Here is an 18,447-nt window from a genome sequence, read left to right as displayed (position 1 = left end):
AGAAAGGGAACAAAGTTAATAAATAAGGATGAGGAAAAGCACAGGAGAATTCTTTTCTGTGAGACAGACACAGGGTTCAGAAATGAGAAAATTTTTAAATGGTCAGGATGTCAGGAGGGCGTTAAAGAAACATTCAGAGAGCAGACTTCAGTCCAGAGAGAGTACTGTAATTCTCTTAACTTCAGTACAATTTATTTCGAGTCAGTCAAAAAAGATCCCAAATGTATATGACACACTACTGCAGCTATGAGGAGATGAGTGACTGGGCTGGGAGCAGTAGAGGTGAACGCAGGACGGAACATGAGACCCTCCTCGACAGCTGCCTGCTGTGTCCCCGCCATCCCTGAAGGAAATCCATGGGACGTGCTGAGCTGTAGAGCCCCAGATCCGAGCCCCTCCTGTCCCTTCCCGGCCGACGGCTCGGGAGCTGGCACGGCTGCTGACCCGGGAGCGAGGCGTTCTCAGGTCCCAGCGCTGCTCGTCCTCTTTTCTTGAGCAGGAGAGAAGCCCTCGTCCCCGCCGCCACACCGCCACACAGGCATGACATTTCTTCTGTTCTGCCCTCTCTCAGAGGGGCACTGCCGCCTGCAAGCACGGACTGCGAGCCCTGGAAGAGCGCGGGGCCCGGCCCGGGCGGTCGGAGAGAACTCGGCGGAGGGCGGCGGCAGGGGCTGCAGCGCGCCCGGAGCGCTCTGTCCCGCACCCGGCACGGCTGCGGGGAGCCTCAGTGCTCAGGTCGCGCTCCGTGCCAGGCCCGGGCTCCCTGCCAGGGCCTACAGCGTGCTCGGAGCGCTCCATCCCGCACCCGGCACGGCTGCGGGGAGCGCTCCGTGCCAGGCCCCGCTCCGTGCCAGGCCCCGCTCCGTGCCCAGGCCCCGCTCCGGCCACCTCCGGGCGCGGCTGGCCCCGTTCCTGGCGCCCACCGGCAGGGAACGGGGGCTGTCCTGGCCTGGTGTCCCCTCCTCAGCTCCCGCCTAACCCCGGCAAAGGCGTCTCGTAACTACAAATTGGTTCACTTTGGATATAAGGAAAAACAGCTACCAGCACCAAATTTAAGTCTCGGCAACATATTACCATTTGAGAATTCTTACACCTCTTTAATGCCCGCAGGCACAGTTAAGACTCCGCAAAACCTCTTAATTAAGTATGCAGAGAGGTGTCTTTAGGAGAGCTATTTCAAGCTTTTGTATACTCAGCTAGTAAACACGAACTTACACTACAGTAGTCTGTGGAGTCAGAAACTTGGATCTGCAGTGTTAGTTCGCCTCACTGCCCTTTTAGAATCAGTCTCAGAAGGCTCTCAGGGTACGGTTTAGAGTATCAAGCCATAGAGGAAGTGTTGTTTGACTGGCTTAAGAATCACTAACATTGTCAATTCATCAAGTTGATTTATATTTCTTTTCCCTAGCTTTCCAAAATTTTGTCCTCTTTGCCTTTTCTCATGGCACACTGAATGATGTGATTCTGACATGTTCTCCATTTGTGATTGTCAATAGCCAGGAAGATTTATAGCCTAAGGTTAAAAAAATTCCTCTGGCTATGCTGTCCTCTTGTTCTTTAGCTTAGGAATCCAAAACGGGGAATTAGTTTTAAACTGACTGTAAATACTAATGCTGGATTTAAAATTCAAAATCATACCACTTTGCTATGTATGTTCCAATATATAATATTTTGTGTTGGTCAAAATTATATGAAAAAGCCTCAGATTTTTCAGGATGACTGAAAAAAATTCTACTTGCCACTTTTTTACTGTGGTAAAGCTGTGATAAAACCTAAAAGTATGTTAACATGTTCTGTATATATTAATCATCATAGTAATTCTTTTAGAGCAAATGTATTAATTTAATTTTTACCTATTTTTTTCACTTTGTTAAGTTTTAAATTTGATGTAAGAAAATAACTGAAGCTCTAACATTAAGAAATGAATGCCGACTAGGATCAGACTCAAAGTCACCTACATTAAAGCACCAAGTCCTTTAATTGCATTAATCACATTTTTTTAATTCCCTATATTTTTCATCCACTTATTTAACTTCTGGGAGTGATCTTTAGCATCACTAAACAAGACAGTAAAATCTTTAAAAGCTTCTCACATAAAATTAAGACTGTCCATATCTTGCATCTGAACAAGCAAATGAATCACTGATTCACACAGAGGAAAAATTCTCACTTTATTCATTCACAACATACATGGATCCTACATGTGTACATTCTTCCTTGTGTCATGGCTGTCCTGGAGTTATTTCTCTTATGTCATACTTTCCTGGAGGATGCCACCTTTGTTACATTACTAAACGAATCCCCCAACATTACTGAACTAAAATGGGTCCTAGATGTTATTTATTAGGTGGTGAGCCCAAATGTCTCTATATGCCCCATATCTCATCCACAGGATGCAGACTTCCGTACTTTTTCATTTTCAGTTGTTTAAATGAAGAACTAGCTGTGGTACCTACTAAATGCAGGTGGCAAGTTTTCTGTGCTTTAAAATAATGCCCTCAAACAACCTTTGCATTTACAACTTATTATGTGAAATTGGGATCCCTACCTTCCTACTTGGTTCCCATAGAAGTGGCAGAAAATAACAGATCCAGAAAAGAGATTTCACACACTGTTCCCTTTTTAGAACATTTTAAGCTTTATTAACAAAACACTTTAAACTTTGAATTAAGTGATGAAGCTCCTTGGCATCAGAAAACAGCTTTGAAAACCACTGTTTTAGTTTCCAAGAAGAAAAAGCTTAATACCAAAACCATTTCTGTTTCCAACTATAACAGTATCTGGCATAATGTGATATTGTAACAGCAATTCCCGTCTCTTGGTGAGTGTGGATGGCTTTCTGTTCCACAGTAAGAGCAGAGGTATGCAGTGGAAGGGTCAGCTTCGAGCTTGGCAGAACACAGCATTTGTGATTTTAGGCAAGTCGTTCGAGACCACGTCCAAGAAAGGCAGCAGGCAACACTTACAGTGCATAACTTCAGGGCCTGGTCTCCTCTTACAGTTCAGGTGAAGGACTGCACAACTGGGGAATTGTCTAAATCTGGCTAGGACAGAGGTCACTGAGAACAGTAACTGGACTGAGTGCCTGTGGTGTACCATTGCCTGCCTCTTGCCAAGACAAAGTTGTGGGCAGGTGCACGAGCATGGAGCACAAGCACGGAACCAAAAGTCCAAACCCCTCCCAAACGCTTCAAACACACATTTCTGAAATTTCAGCTTCTTCAGTGTTAGATGATAGCTGATGGAGCTTTTAAAAGGATAAAAATATTGGATTTATATGCCTAAAAGTTCTGTGTGTCCCACATTAGGCATTCCAGCAGCACTGAACTCTCCAAGTTAATTTCTCTTTTTACCTCATCTACTTTAGTGAGGTAAAAACTCTACACCCATAATGTGCAGAGCCATGTGTGTGCTAAATTCTTTTTGCATCTGGATCATATTCATTCTGTATTCACTCCTTTACACGTGGAACAAGAATATCAGTTCCCTACTCATTTACTATGAGAACAAATATATAAATATTTTGCAAAGTGTTCAGATAATACAGACACTGGCATTTTAAAATTAGATGGAAGTACAGCTATGCTGTATATATGCTTATACTTCCATCTAATTTCAGATCTAAACAATGTAGTCAGTTAGAAGATCAAAAATCACTTTAGAGGGAAGAAAAATCAGGCCCTTCCCCTCTTTCTAGGCCACCATTTGAATTCTAGATGAGGCCTTTTAGCTACAAAGTTGTGATAGGTAATTACACTGTAGATAGTATTAAGAATTACTAGCTTATTCTAGTCAGAAGAAGAACATAAATGCAGAAAGCATTCTTTATACTAAGGTTCATTTATTGAAGGAGCTAAGCTATTGATTTTGATTTTGACTGAGAGATTTCCCATGAAAGGTCTTGTCAGAATTAAATGTCAGACAATTAAGCAATTAAGTTTCTGGTGATATTTGCTAAAACCCAGTTTCTTTAGTATACATGAAGTTAAAAATCCATTACCTTTTTTCCCCCCAATATGTTCAGCACAGCTACATCTATTTCTTACCAATGATACAGTATTGAAATCAGGAGCCTTATTTACTAAGAAACACTTTATCTCCACAGCAGAAGCTGTGATGCCAGAAGGTAAATAGTGGAGAGGACACAGAGGTGGGCACAGCTGGCCCCTGGGGAGAGGGCGGCGTTCCCGGTCTGCAGATACCTCAGAGCTTCTCTGACCATGGTTGGAAATTATCCCTGTGGTGGTTCACTGCCCATGGGGTGTCTGGGGCACATGAGTGTACTGGTTTTGCACAGCCTGGTTTTTGGTAGCAGGGGGGCCAGAGGTGGCTCCTGTGAGAAGCTGCTGGAAGCTTGCTGGCCAAAACTGGGCCAGTGAGAGAGGCTGGTAACAGCTCTGTGGTGACATATTTAAGAAGGAAATCATAGCAAAGTCAGCTTTTTCTCCTAGTCAGAGAAAGAGAGGAGGTGAGAACATGTAAAGGAAAACGACATGGTGACACCAAAGTCAGTGGAGAAGCAGGGGCAGGAGGTGCTCCAGGCACTGGAGCCAAGACTCCTCTGCAGGCTGTGGTGCAGACCATGGTGAAGCAGCTTTGCCCCTGCAGTATGTGGGGATCCACAGGGGATGCAGAGATCCACCCACAGCCCATGGGGATCCATGGGGGATGCAGAGATCCACCCACAGCCCGTGGGGATCCATGGGGAATGCAGAGATCCACCCACAGCCCGTGAGGGAGGTGTCCATGCCGGAGCGGGTGTATGCCTGCAGGAGGCTGTGATCCCATGGGAGACCCGGTGGAGGGAGAGAGCCCTTGCTCCCAGGCTGAAGCAGACTGTCCTTGGAGGACTGCACCCCAGGGAAGTGGGACCCACACCACAGCAGTTTCGGGAGGATTGTCTGCCTATGGAAGAGACTCACATTTGCAGTAGCTGTGGTGGTAGTGGACCCACGCCGGAGAAGTTCACGGAGAACTGTCTCCCGTGGGAGGGACCCCACGACCTCACAGGAGTAGGATTCCTTTTCTGGGGCAGCAGATGAAAATCTCGGTGATGAACTGACCAAATCCCCACGCCCTGTCTCCCTGGACTGTCGGCGGGAACGAGGGAGGAGCTGAGTGGAAAAAGTTGTTTTAAGGGCTTGTTTTACGTCTCGTTATCCTCCTCTGATTCTGTTAGTAATAAATTTCACTTTGCAACCTTAAATTGAGCCTGTTTTCCCCTTGAAGTGTTTCTCTATGTCCTTACCTCACTCATGAAACTGGTGTTAATTTTTTTTCCCTCTCCGCTGCCCAGCTGTGGCCGGGGAGGGTGAGCGAGCGACTCTCGTGGGTGCCTGGAGACGGGCCGGTGTCAAACCACGCACGGAGAAACCGAGGGCTCATCCTTGACGGTTCATGCCCGTCACCAGGATGCCGGGGGCAGGACAAACACTGGCAGTTCTCATGCTGAACCCAAACCACACTGGGCACCTCTGCGCTCGGCGTATGTTTAAGGTGTACAACCTCATCCCATGCGAACTGGTCCTAGACAGTTTATAAGGACTGTAACACAGGAACCTGCAGCCCTTAGTGCCACCTGCAGTCTGGGCTCTGAGGTTTTAACGCCGGTGCCCGCGGGCGGGACAGGAACGGCGCGCCGCAGACTGGGGGTCACGCGTGGCCCCGTCACGCGCTCCCGACGCGAGCACGGACTAACGGAGCCCAAAGAAAGGCCCGGCGAGACGGGCGCCGGCTGAAGCTCCGGCCTTTAGGGGAGTCCCCTCCAGCGGGACAAGGCTCTCTCTGGCCGCCGCGACGGTGACGGAGGGGATGGAAGAAGCCCCGCGCGGCCCCGGCCGCGCTGCGCGGGCGCTGCGGGCGTGAGGCGGGCCCGCACCAGTGACGGGCTCTGCTCCGCCGGGCCGGCCCCGCTCCCGCCCTCCCGCCAATGACGGCCGGGGCCGTCAGCGCGCTGCGTCACGGCGCGGCCGCCAAGATGGCGAAGGTGTCGGAGATGTACGACGTGACTTGGGAAGGTAACGCCGCGCAGCCGGCGGTCCCCGCCCGGGGCAGGGGCTGTGCCCGGCCCGACCGGCCCCCGGCCGTGGGGAGAGGGCGGCGTTCCCGGAGCGCGGCGGGCTCGGGCCGGCGCCGGGCGGCCGTCCCCAGGCCTGGGGAACAGCAGCGAGGGGCGGCGGTTCTGGCGGCCGCCCGGCTCCTCGGGCTGTGGGTAGCCGGGCCGCAAAAGCGGCGACCTGTGCTCGGCCCTTCGGTGCCCGCAGGTCCCCGACGGTGCCGCTCATCTGGCCCGGAGTGGCCCGCGGTGCCCCGTGCAGGCGGGCCGGCCTCCCCTCGCCTCCGCTCCGCGGGGACCGGCCCCGCGTCTCCAGGCACGGTGCGGCCGCTGCGTCGCCGCTTGCCGGCCTTCTCCCCGTCGGTACAGCTCTTGCCAGCAAACATGGTCTCTTGGCAGGGTCAGCAGTTCGCGTCATAGTTCATCTTTTGGTGAACTAAAAATTTCCTGATACTCTCGTAAAGTTCGATCATAAGCATTTATGGGGCAGCTTCAAGAAGGTATGAAGTGACACAAGTTTTTGAGAATCCCACCCTCCGGGTCTTTACAGCTTTCATGTCTGTTCGATCAAAATGGTGGTTTATTTTTAATATTCCAATACTGTCTGAGCTTTATTTGACATTCTCAGTGGTTATTTTTCCATAACCCGTATTAACATGTGAGCTCAAGACAACACTCATGAATCCTCAGTCTCCTATCAAGAGTAAATGAATGGTTTATAGTAACAGTTTTGGCCATAAAGGGGGAACCTTTTGCTATGTACTATGCACTGCAAACATTATAGTGTAGAGAAGATAATGCAGACAGATGTTGCTTGATCTTGGGTTTTCATTTACGTACTGCCAATCTGTGAAGAAATAATTGAGTAGTAGAATAATTCCCCAATCATGAATTGATGCTTAGTTTGATTTTGTAGCTAACAGGAGGAGCATTGGGAAAACCTTGATTAACCATTCTTTTATATCTCTTGAATGAATGTATAGTACTTGTGAAGCTCTGCTTGGGTGGAGATCCCATAGATCATTACTGGTATTACTGTTAAAAGTTGCCCTGAACAACCTTGTGTTGAAAAATTTTCCAGTTTTTATTATTCTTGAGCAGATGTTGTTACAAAATGCAGGGACTTAGTTGTTTAGGGGTTTTTTTGTGGTGTTTTTTTTTTTTTTTTGTGTTTGTTTTTTCCAGTTGTTCTTGGGTATCAATGACAGAAAAGAGCAATGAGGTTTTTCACAGGGTGGGAAACACACATGTGGACATCTCTCTGTACATTTAGCCCTAGATTGTTTTGGCCCACAGTATTGCAGAGTGTGTGCTTATACTCTAAGGTGGAGGCCAGGTGTAGGATATTCAAGCTACTGCTGGCCTTGGCTAATTCATACTGAGCTGAGCTTCCTACTCTTAGAAATAATCTTCACATTTTGTTTCCAAGAATTCTGATTGACAGTTGTTGCACTATGCTAGGTGTAGAGTTTTTATATGGGTGGGGTTAAATGAGAAATTTCAGAGGACCAGCTTATGAGTTTTATTATATCAACTTCTCAGTCTCGTTAAGTATTCATCCGGATGAAAGGCTGGTGTGTGTTGGTACAAGGGACTGTCTCCACTTTGGAAGCATGCATTTGAAAAATTCAGGGTTTTTTTTTTGCAAGAGATGAAAAGTAAAGTGAAAAAGGAATCTTGTAACAGACCATGCAAGGACTCTTCTTAAAAAAAATAGCTTTTCTCTTTTCTCTGTGTGAGCTTTAACAGATCCTGGTGCAAGGTAGCTTTTCATAGGTGCGGTGATCCAGCAGTGTTGTGACCTAGTTCCTAGCAAAGAACTTGAACATAGTTCTAGGAATTTTATGTAGCTCATTTTGAATCTCTTTAAAATGCCTAATTTATGTGAAACTGGGGTATGGCTCATATGTCTTTTATATACCAGGCTTTTCTAAACAAGACATTTTATACTTATATATTGCTTAAATATGAATCTGCGATTCAAGGTTAGGAAAGAATAACATGTAACAAATGAAATAGTTTGTACCTTGCTTTGCTTTTCACTCAGGTTCTTTGAGACAGAGGTAGGAATTATGTTTTTTTAGGTACCTGCATGGTACAGGTGTTTAGGAAAGATAACTGAAAATAACTGTGTTTTCCAGTGTGGGAGCTGTGGTTTTTATTTTTTATTTCTTTGTTGCTGTATCTCAAGCTTTAAAGTATGTTTAGAAATCTGTGTAGCAGGAAAACATCTTGTTTACCTTTTACAGTAAAGCTCATTTACTTGAGACAAAGGTGGTATGATGATACTTTCTTTTTTTTTTTTAATACTGGTTGTAATTATTCTAGAGAAAATGGCATATTTCCTGCTTCCTTCATAAAAGAATTAGAAACTATGTGGAGTGACAGGAAACCAAAAACTGTGGGTGAAGCCATGGAGTGTGATGTAGTAGGTTTGCACATCACTTGGTACCTGGTGATGTGTAGCTTCTTACTAGGACTTTCTTAAGCTATGTAGAACTTTGCAGAATAAATATTTATCATATTTTCAGTGATACATTAAAGATTAATTTATCCCTCGAATGGAAATATTTAAAAAATTAAACACCTGTGTAACTTCATTTTAGGAGCAGGTTTTGGAGTACACAAGTGTAAAATTAGCACAATCTGCAAACAGGCAGCGGTTCAAGAACTATTAAAATAACAATTGACTTTCACAGAAAATGCATCTGACATATTGTCAGAATTGGACAGAACGAGCCAGGTTTATTTTTCTTAACCTTGCACAGCAGCATAATGGTGTTAAACACATCACACGCTGCTAAAGGGAAGCAGTGCCTTTCAGCTGACACTGCTGAGCTTTTTGGGGATCTTTGAGTGCTGTCATTCTTGTTTCAGTCAATAATTCTCTTAAGTGATTAAAATGAAAAAGAGAAAGGAATGGCATATTCTTTAAACTAGCTTTCTTTTGATATAAGTTGAAAAAGTGAAGAAGTATTTTTTTTAGATTTTTATTAGCTCGGAATGCCTCTTGCTTAAGTTCTCTGTAACATTAAATTAGTACGGCTGTTTTCTGTATTAAAAATTGCACTCAAAAATTTTCATTACTATATTCATGTGAGACTTTTTTCAAGGAACTCTTTGTCATTTTGGAAAATATCATAAAATGCTTTATAAGATGAAGTTTACCAGTGTTTGTATTTCTTGCAAATATGTGTATCTATGTTATTATATATGTTATATACCAAAAAAAAAATCCAAATTAATTTAGAAACTGAGAACTTCTGTTTTTAATGTTCGGTGGCAAACTTTCTTTCTGTGACTTAGAAACTGAGTTCATATTGAGCTTGTATGGCAAGTCTCTAGGAAATAGGGAATAGCCTAGCATTTCATCTCTGTAATAATCTATGTGCAATTAACTGCTTCTGATGTGGCTTTGTTGTGTTCTGTGCTGTCTTTGCTTTCTTTTAGCTATTCCTAATTTTCAGTTGTAATCAAAGGGTCAGATCAGTTTACTCAGGGTTTTATGTATGGATTTTTGAGATTACAGCAGGCAAAGGTGAGATGCTGTTTTTTTTTAATTGAAGCCCTTTTGACAGCAGAGTTGCCACGATTAGAGGCAGCATCTGCAGCACCCAGAGTGATGGCTGTGCCTCTGCCTGCACCTGCCATGTGAGAGTGCACAGAGGTGGGCTGTGGGTGAAGATTTGGTGTCTGTAACAGAGATATCAATATATATGAGCTCTGGAAATATAATGGCTGTGGGGTCCCTGAGTGGCTGCTGTGGTAGCAGCAATATACCAAGGTGACGTTCTGGAGTTTGCAATTTCTGTCTGCCCCAAAGTGATGATTTCCTTCATTTCATCAGGTACTTTTAGATATCAAGGACTTGAAAACTATGATCCAATTCATCAGTGAAAGTGTAGGTACTTATAGGAGGATTATTTCATATCTGGTTGCTCAGGCCAAAGGAGCTGACACCTTCCTGGACACAAAAGTGAAATACACGTTGTGTCCCTTGGCTTGCGTGGTTTTGGGCAAAAGCCAACCTTGTCCTGAGTGCCTCCCTTCCCCAGACCTTGTAACATTTTGATTTACACGTGCCATGGGTGCCAATTTAGAAAACCCCAAATCTAAAACAAATGTATCAATTGTTCAGCACCAGCCTATAGGTGACTGGAGAAGTTTTAATTAAAACGTGGACATTTCTTTACCTTACTTGTTTTTTTCTTCTAAAGTCTGTAATTGTGTCTCCCCAGCCTTTTATTATGTCTCCAAGACTCAAGTTATTATTGTTCGACTCTTTTGATAGATTTCTTAGTAAAAAATTCATTTTTTGACAACATTATGAAAAGACTTGTATAATTTTACTGCAGTTCTTAGTGTTTTGTTTCTTCTACCTTTTACATAAAATTCAGTATTTTTAAAATCAGTAAATGTTTTGTTCATCAGCTGATCTTCTATTCTTTGTCCTAGAACTTTTTTTTCCATTGCTGTAAATGTTGGACTTGTGTGATGAATGGTAGATGTACCTTCTGTTAATACATAATTCAGACACTATTCCATTTGGAATCACACTGGAATGAAGGCATTGATAATTTCCAAGCAAATGAGTGGGTGGAAATCAGACAGCTTATTTATTTTTAGGCGTTTAGCTTGTCAGCTTTTGTGAATGTTTGTGTTCACTCACATTCTTGCCGTCTAACGTTGAATTTCCAGGGACCATCATATGTCTAGAACCATTCAACTTTGCCCATGTATATGAAATGTAACCCTGTGGTGGTTTTGGTTGAATTTCAAAACACAAAATGTAGCACAATAACAGTCTTATGAGCGATCTGAGATCACTTCAGGTAGATGGAACAACTTTTAGTGCTTAATTTTTAACTGTCATTTACATTAACTCTGTGTTTTGAAGTGCAAGAAAAACTGGCAGTGTTTAGATCTATCGCTCTATTTGTTTTTCCAGATGTTGTAAAGTTTTAGAAAAATACTAGCAACAGTTATCCTGGTACCCTCTTACTAGTAAAACCACTATCTAGTAATGAAAACTATTTTCCTTAAGTTTTCTCAAAATTTGTTCTTGTGTATAGAACAGCTATACTTATATAAATGTATGTGCATATAAAATCACATTCTTAGCAATTTCCTGGTCTAGAGGATAAATAAAGCTCAGGCAAGGTAGTGTTCTCTACCTGTCTGCTCTCTTGGAGATCTTAAATGTACTCTTGAAACAAAAATCTTAATAATAAAATAAGCTGTCATTTCTACCTTGCCTAGGTAACCAGTGATATTTTTTGTACCTTTGGACACTTCCCTCGTGTAGAAAGCCTTGACATCCATGTGTACTTTTATTGAAGCTCCTTTCTCTAGGAATGTGTAGATGCCTTTCAGAGGGGAAGTTCTATTGTTTTTCCTAGAATTTCAAGTGAAAATTTATCCATCTGTAGCAGAAATGCAATTTTAGTGTTGTCTGTAGATGTGTGAAACTAATCAGGAGAAATCTCTTGTAGCCTCTCTTACCTAAAAATGGATAAACTTTATTATTTATTGGATAGCTAGGTATACATTTTTTTACTTCATGTGTTACTGTCCCTTCTGAGAGACTGCTAACTTAGAATTTTAATTAATAATGTTAGAGCATGAGCACAGTTTGGGTAATAAGGTTTCAGAGATCTGCTCTCTAGTAATTTTTTAATTTTAGTAGAAGTCACTTTCGTAGCTCTCTTGCTCTTTAATCCCATTCTTCAGATGTGTGTCTTGTCGATCATATGCACACTCAAATGCCATTACTATCTGAAAATCTCAATATTTTTTTTGCCCCTTTGCCCACAGATATGCGTGATAAAATGAGGAAATGGAGGGAAGAAAACTACCGAAACAGTGAACAGATAGTGGATGTTGGAGAAGAGTTAATTAATGAATATGCATCTAAACTTGGAGATGATAGTAAGTAAACAATTACTATTTTAAAAGTTACCTTGTCTGATTCGATTTTCGTTTTTCAGTCTGTATTTTAGTTAACAGCCTTTATATGGTCTTTCAGTATGTGCTGATGTTGATGAAGTATATATTGCTTTCTTAGTCTAATAGGCTTCCAGAATTCCAAGTGCTTATTTCTTCCCCAAATGTGGGCTGCAGTGAAAATAGCCCTAAAAATTACATGATAGAACTGTTAGCTTGCTATATTAGTATATTATATATTAGCAGTATTTAGATTGCAATGTGAAAACTTAATTTGAAACTATTACTAAGATATTATTTGCATGATTTTCTGTTCTTCAACACTGTGACAGAAATTGAAGCAAGTCCTCATGGGGATCTGCCTAGAACATGGCAGTTAGGATGTTGGGAAAAATAGAGAATTAGACCTTTCTTGCCTTTCAAAATGTCAGAAAGTACTTTGGCACTAAAAGCGCTAAATTGCTTAAATAAGTTGTTGATTAATTCCAGCAGTTTCTTAATTTGTTCGTGTTTCAGCCATGATTTGTGGGAGTAGAAGAGGAAAAATGTACAGACAGAATTAATTAATCATGTTTACATGATAGGTGCTTCCTATTATCTTAAACAAATTCCAAACCAATTATCTGCATTTATTGTCTCTTTGTGTCCAGTTTGGATAATTTATGAGCAGGTGATGATTGCTGCCCTGGACTGCAGTCGAGATGATTTGGCATTGGTAAGTTTTCAAGATGACTTTTCTTTCACACTGTATGTATTCATCCTGAGTGTCTCTTCCAGATAGTTTTCTGGAAGTTACAGCATATTCTGAACTCCAGAGCTTGGACTGGTAGAAAGAATATCTATCAAGAAATGCACAGCTATGAAGAAACTGCCACCACCTACCTCCTCTAAGGCATAACTTTTGTTTAGACAGATCACATCTCTTCCAATAGCAATGAAAATATTTACAGCTATTCTGGTATGGGCTAAAGGTCAAGAATAATATTGAAGTTGCCATATTGTACAGAGAGTGTTTGTTTATTGAAAACCTCTCAAATTATATTGGTTTTCTGAATGTTTTGAGGTAAAACGACCCATCTTACATATATTATATGTCATGTTGGCTACCCTGAAAGAAAATCACATATTGGAGCAGGTCTTCAAGATTAATATGAGCTGCACTGCATAGTGTGTAAGGAAAGGCTGTGTTAAATCTTAGGAAAGCCAAAAATGATTTCTGAATACTGATGGAAAGGAAGATATAAAGAAGGTGGGCACATATTTTCATAGGTGTGCAACAAAGACAAGTGTGAGACATAAGCTGTAACAAAGGCAATTCCACTTACATATTATGAAAAATTTAGTGAATTCTTTTTGACAAATGGCACATTGAAGCTATGGAATCTCCTTTGGAAATGCTTAAAAATAGATAGGTATATGGCTGTGAACTCCCTTGGAAAATGGCTCTGTTTTGAGTGGGGATTTGGAGCAGGTGGCCTCCAAAAGTTCATTGCAATCCATGTTGTTTGGTGGTTGTTGGTAAAAATACTGTTAATGGATATTTGAGTCAATTTTTATGCAAATGTATTTGAATGATATAAATAAGAATTGAGATAGAATTAACTGATTTTGAACTATAACCTGTTTGTTAAATTAAAAACAAAAAAAAAAGCCACTGAAACAAACAAACAGAACAACCCAGTCAGCTTAGCTGGTCCTTGAAAGGCAAAATCAGGAAGAGGCAAAAGTTTGTGTTACAGGAAAATGTTAATAATCTTTCACTGCTCTTTCACAAAACAGTCAGAAGAAAACAGAGGCTTACCTTGTGCCCTGAATGCCATCAAGCATGAGCTTATTCTAAGTGAAAAGCCATTTTCAGGGCTCCAGGTCTTTCACTGCAACTACTCCTTCAGTGCCTTGTTCTCCATCAGATGACAAAATACCTCATAAAATCTTTGAGGTTTGTGTGATGTCATTTGGGTAAAACTAAATTCAAGGAGGGTGAAGATAACCCTGTCTAGCTCTGCCTATCTCACCATATATATATATATGTTAAAATGGAATATGCTGGAAAATGTAGTACAAGACTTTGAACTTGTGAACCCACTGAACTTCCCTCTCTTTTGTCCCTCAGAAGAAAATACTGTTGTAGTATAGCTGTTTGTTTAAACAAAAACAAATAGACTTACTGTTTAAATAAATACATTTCTGTGTCCTGATTTATATGTAAAACAGATTTGGTCTTTATTTTCAGGGTCTTTTAAAGAAGACTTTCACAAAATTGTTGACGGAGCCAGTGTTGAAAGATCAGTTGTGAAACGTTCTTTGTTTTTACTAACCCTTGCAGGGAGTTTAAATTTCAGTGTCTGCCCTTTAAGGACTATTGCTTGAGATGAGAGAATGCAACATTTTGTATGCAGCTTGGAAATGAGATTAAAAGCATAGGTGGAAACTTAGAGGATTTTATTTTTAATTTGATTGATTTATAATAAATAAGTAGTTAATTTGAACAAGTTAACATCATCTGTGGCATTTTACTAGAGCTGTACCTCCAAAGTAGGCAAACAGCTTTGGCTCTTCTGTTTTTTTAGCAGTGGGAGTTTGACAGCTGGGATGCATTTTGCTTGGGGGGTAGGTATTGTCTACTCCAAATGAGAAGCTGAGGTAGTTTTCAGAGTGATTTCTCTGACTTTCGTCTTTTGTTTTCCTTTCCTTAATCATTACTTTGTCCTTTCTGTCCTGCACCAAAAACCCATGTGTACTGCATGCCCCTGCTGTAGCCAGCCAGTTGGCTCACACAGGTGGTTTAGTGCAATCACCTGTTGTTGGCAGCACTTGCATTACCAGTGTTTTACCTGCTGAAGTCCAGGTTTATATTTCTCTGCCTTTGTCTCATGTTTAAAAAGTCAGAAGGCAAATGAAGTGCAAGTTGAAATTTCACATGCAAATTGTGTTTGCCATTGTAACTGAGAGAATTCTGAGAGAAAATCACAAGTAGATTACTGACATGGTACAAAACCAGTCCTCAATAAAATAAATTATTATGGAGAACAAGTCCCAGTTTGAAAAGAGGACATTCAGTGCTGCTGAGTCCAGAACATTGTAAAGATATAGCTGGTATAGTTTATTCATATGCTTTTGGTTTTATCAGTGTTACAGTGAGTTGTTCATGACTTTCCTACAACTTTTTCTGTCACTTTATTGTGTCTGATAGCTTAATCTACAGTTTATTTTGGCCCCTGGACTGCTGTGTTCAGTTGAGTAATAGTTGTGTAGTGAGATCTAATGTGAACAATTCTCATCTTGCATTACTCCTGCACTTGAGCACTACTTTCATATTGTCAGTGAGGATTTTTTAGGTGTAAAAGTCCATCTACAGATTGTGGACTTAAGTATTGTAATTGTTGGGGTTTTTTATTTGTACTTTTTTTGAGAAAAATACTACATGTGTTTTTAAAAATCACTATCTTCCAGGGTTCACTGATCACTAGACCACAGGATGGATTTATTGTATGCAAAAGTTTTTTTTCAAGTGTACAAGGTTGTCAGGGTTTTAACAGCTGGAGTGAATCTACTTTTCTGGGGTTTTATCTAATTTCTTCTGTCTCTTAAGAAGAAGAAGATTAGTTCAGTCATCATGTAACATGCTGCTAAGTACGTGTAGTTTTTTGTGACTAGAGCAACAGCAGTTCACCTAGATATCACTCAAAGTGCCAGTAAGCAATTTCTGTGCTAAACCTGAGTCTTTCTATGTGAAATTGCATTGTAAGGATCTTGGTTCTTTGCAAATTAAGTTGATTTTGATGCAAGTAGTCTGTTCTTGCTTGAGGCTAAGCATCACAACTTTGGTCACTGTTGCTTTTCTCTCTTCTATTTCTTAGCATCTGGGAGAGATGAGAATATTCCTCTTGGATGTGCTTTAGCAACCTGGTTTTCTACAAAAACAAAGAGGGATCCTACTGATTGCTGCTGATTTGTACTTAGTCCTTTGACCAGTGTATTTGATGAGATGGAGCAGATTATGTAGATAGGCCTCTGTTCTTCAGAACCTTATGTCTGAAGAACAAGTTTCTATGTTGTGTTGCATAAATAAGTGCCTGGAAGAGGATTCAGTGTGAAGCTTTTAATGTGATGCACACCACTGGTCTGTTTTGAAGGCCTGTGGACTGTCCTGCCTCCCACTGTCATGAGTCAGCTGGGAACTTCACAATGCTATTTAGCCAATCCATGATATGGTTATGAGTTAGCTTGCTGTGGGGAAGTTGTGACTCAGTCCCTCTACCAAACGTCCTCTGCTAATCCAGAAAAATCTGCCTGGGATCAATTCTTTTTATCCAGCCCAGGTGTCTCATGGATTTCAGGAGTTAAAAATTATGCCTTGTCTGCCAGCAGGCTGTACCCAAGCCAGTGGCAAACATTTTCTTTGGATTTCAAAGTTTTATTTTAAAAATAAACACAGGGCATTGTGTTAGTATAGTTTGTTCCATTGTGAAATATCCATTTATTAAAGAAGTATCACTTAAGCTCTCACTGTCTTTGTTTTTTTTACTGTCTTGTGTTACTGTGGGGCAACTAAATAGAAAACTAAATAGAATTCAAGGTTTAATAGTGTCAGAGCTGTTTTAGTAGGTGAGTGTAATTTTCTGGGCAAATAACTATTTCAAAGGAGGTCTGAGCATCTAATGCCCTGTATGGAAGATACTTCTTAAAATCAGTCATCTAACATACAGAATTTCAGTTTCCAGTCTTCTGTTTGTCAATGCATTTCATTGCTTGTTTCAAAAATTGGTATCTACTTTTACTCACAACTGGCATGGCAGGCAGTTGAATTATGAGTGAAGACCTTTTTTTTATGCTTTTTTTTTTCTTCTTCTTCTAGCTTCTGTGAAGATAATTATATTCACAATAGTATTTTTGGTTCTTTGTGTAGTTTTGTCTTCAGGAACTGAGGCGACAGTTTCCTGGAAGCCACAGAGTTAAACGATTAACTGGAATGAGATTTGAAGCCATGGAAAGGTAAAACCTGAATTTTAAAAAATGTACTTCCTCTCTGAACACAATGTTTGCTCTTTCTTAAAAAAACATTCAGCCACTGCAGAATAGCAAAATAATTTTGGGCAGTTTCTTTATAGAAAATAACAGTGTCCATGATCATATTAAGATTTTTAGACATCTGTACTGCGGTTTTGCAGGTACTCTGCAGTGTTTGCAGTGTTTCATTTTGCAATCTTCCCATCAGAGATCATAGATTAGAAGGATCTCTTACTTCACAGCATAAACCATTATACAGTAGAACACTGCACAGTTTTTTGGCAAATTCTGTGAGGCCTAGGTTTCATCTCAGAGAGCATGTGAAAATCAGTGCCACCGTTTTTTTTTGCTTGAGCTGCTCTTTTGTACTCCTGATTACTGCAGGGTGCAGCTCTTTACCCTTCTTTCCTAAATGTAGGTAAATGAACTTGAAAAGGATTAAATCTGTAGAGTTTGTTACAGAAACAAATCAAACAACAAACAGAATTAAATGGCTGAACATAAAATTCAGACTGACCTTTTTGAAATATCATTTAGAAGGCTTATAACATACAAAGTTCAACAGAAATTACTAAAATAATGAACAGATCTTGCACCTTTCCATATGAATGGCCTCAGGACTTGAGGATTAACTTTATTGTACACATTTCTCTTTGGATACATCTTTGTTGTCAACATTCTGTTCTATAGCATTTATCTTGGGTGTTGAGAATGACTTCCAGTGCATTTGAGTGGTAGGAAATCTGTTCCATGCCACGTTTTGCACAAAGTTGGTGAGTTGGGAGCCTTTGGGCCATCTTGATAAATAGGAATTGGAAGCACTGCCTAAATGCTTTTTTTAAAGATATTTACTTAGCATATGTTCTTCATCCATTACATTCTTGCAAAATTAGCTTTGAAAATGATATTTGATATGAAACACTGATATTTGTCCATTGCTTGGATCCAGAGTGAATAAATGGACTCCATTCACAGGAGCTGTCTCAGGGCAGCCAGATGCTCTGTTTCATACTCACTTTATATAAGGTGCATATTTTTGAAGAATTTCCATTAAACTTAGGTCTCTTATCTTCATTTTATATATGATAGGAAGACAGAGAAATACAGCAGTTTTCCCCCTTCCTGAAACCTATTCAGAAATACAATGGATCATAATTCTGTTCAGGCTTGTGTGTCTGCATTAAAGATGTTACTGCATGGGACCTGATCTTTGTGGGAGATGAGTGCTGTGCAGACATCATGTGTGGTTTCACCAGTAAAGCACTATGGAGATCAGAGTATCAAGGAGCAGAGAAAGTAACAAAACCCGAAGTTTTGTGTCCGTGGGTTTTCTCTAGAAGTCAGAGCAGAAAGAGGCTTCAGCTTGGGGTTGTTTTGAACAGGAACCCATCTGCAGGTGCTCTAAGCCTTGCCCCAGAGGAGTGTGTCTGTCTCCCCCA

The 18,447-nt window shown here is 41.2% G+C and overlaps 1 protein-coding gene across 2 annotated transcripts in view; it reads left to right on the top strand.

Moving 5' to 3' along the window:
• The first annotated feature begins 5,855 nt into the window (after window positions 1–5,855).
• The window catches only part of EMC2 (ER membrane protein complex subunit 2), a 35,899-nt gene continuing 23,307 nt past the window's right edge, over window positions 5,856–18,447 (top strand). The window contains exons 1-4 of one of the 2 annotated variants that reach the window (XM_005479423.4): window positions 5,856–6,017; window positions 11,870–11,983; window positions 12,649–12,713; window positions 16,908–16,993. In XM_005479423.4, the coding sequence (XP_005479480.1) occupies window positions 5,930–6,017; window positions 11,870–11,983; window positions 12,649–12,713; window positions 16,908–16,993 (353 nt within the window). In that variant the 5' untranslated portion in view covers window positions 5,856–5,929. Of the gene's footprint in view, window positions 6,018–6,448; window positions 6,556–11,869; window positions 11,984–12,648; window positions 12,714–16,907; window positions 16,994–18,447 lie in introns of those variants that run through there. The other variant, XM_026791719.2, reaches the window with a different exon arrangement.

The sequence above is a fragment of the Zonotrichia albicollis genome, chromosome 1, assembly GCF_047830755.1.
Source record: "Zonotrichia albicollis isolate bZonAlb1 chromosome 1, bZonAlb1.hap1, whole genome shotgun sequence".
In the NCBI taxonomy this organism is placed as follows: Eukaryota; Metazoa; Chordata; class Aves; order Passeriformes; family Passerellidae; genus Zonotrichia; species Zonotrichia albicollis.
The sequence above is the reverse complement of the archived record's forward strand: the minus strand, read 5'-3'. Positions and strand labels throughout refer to the sequence as shown.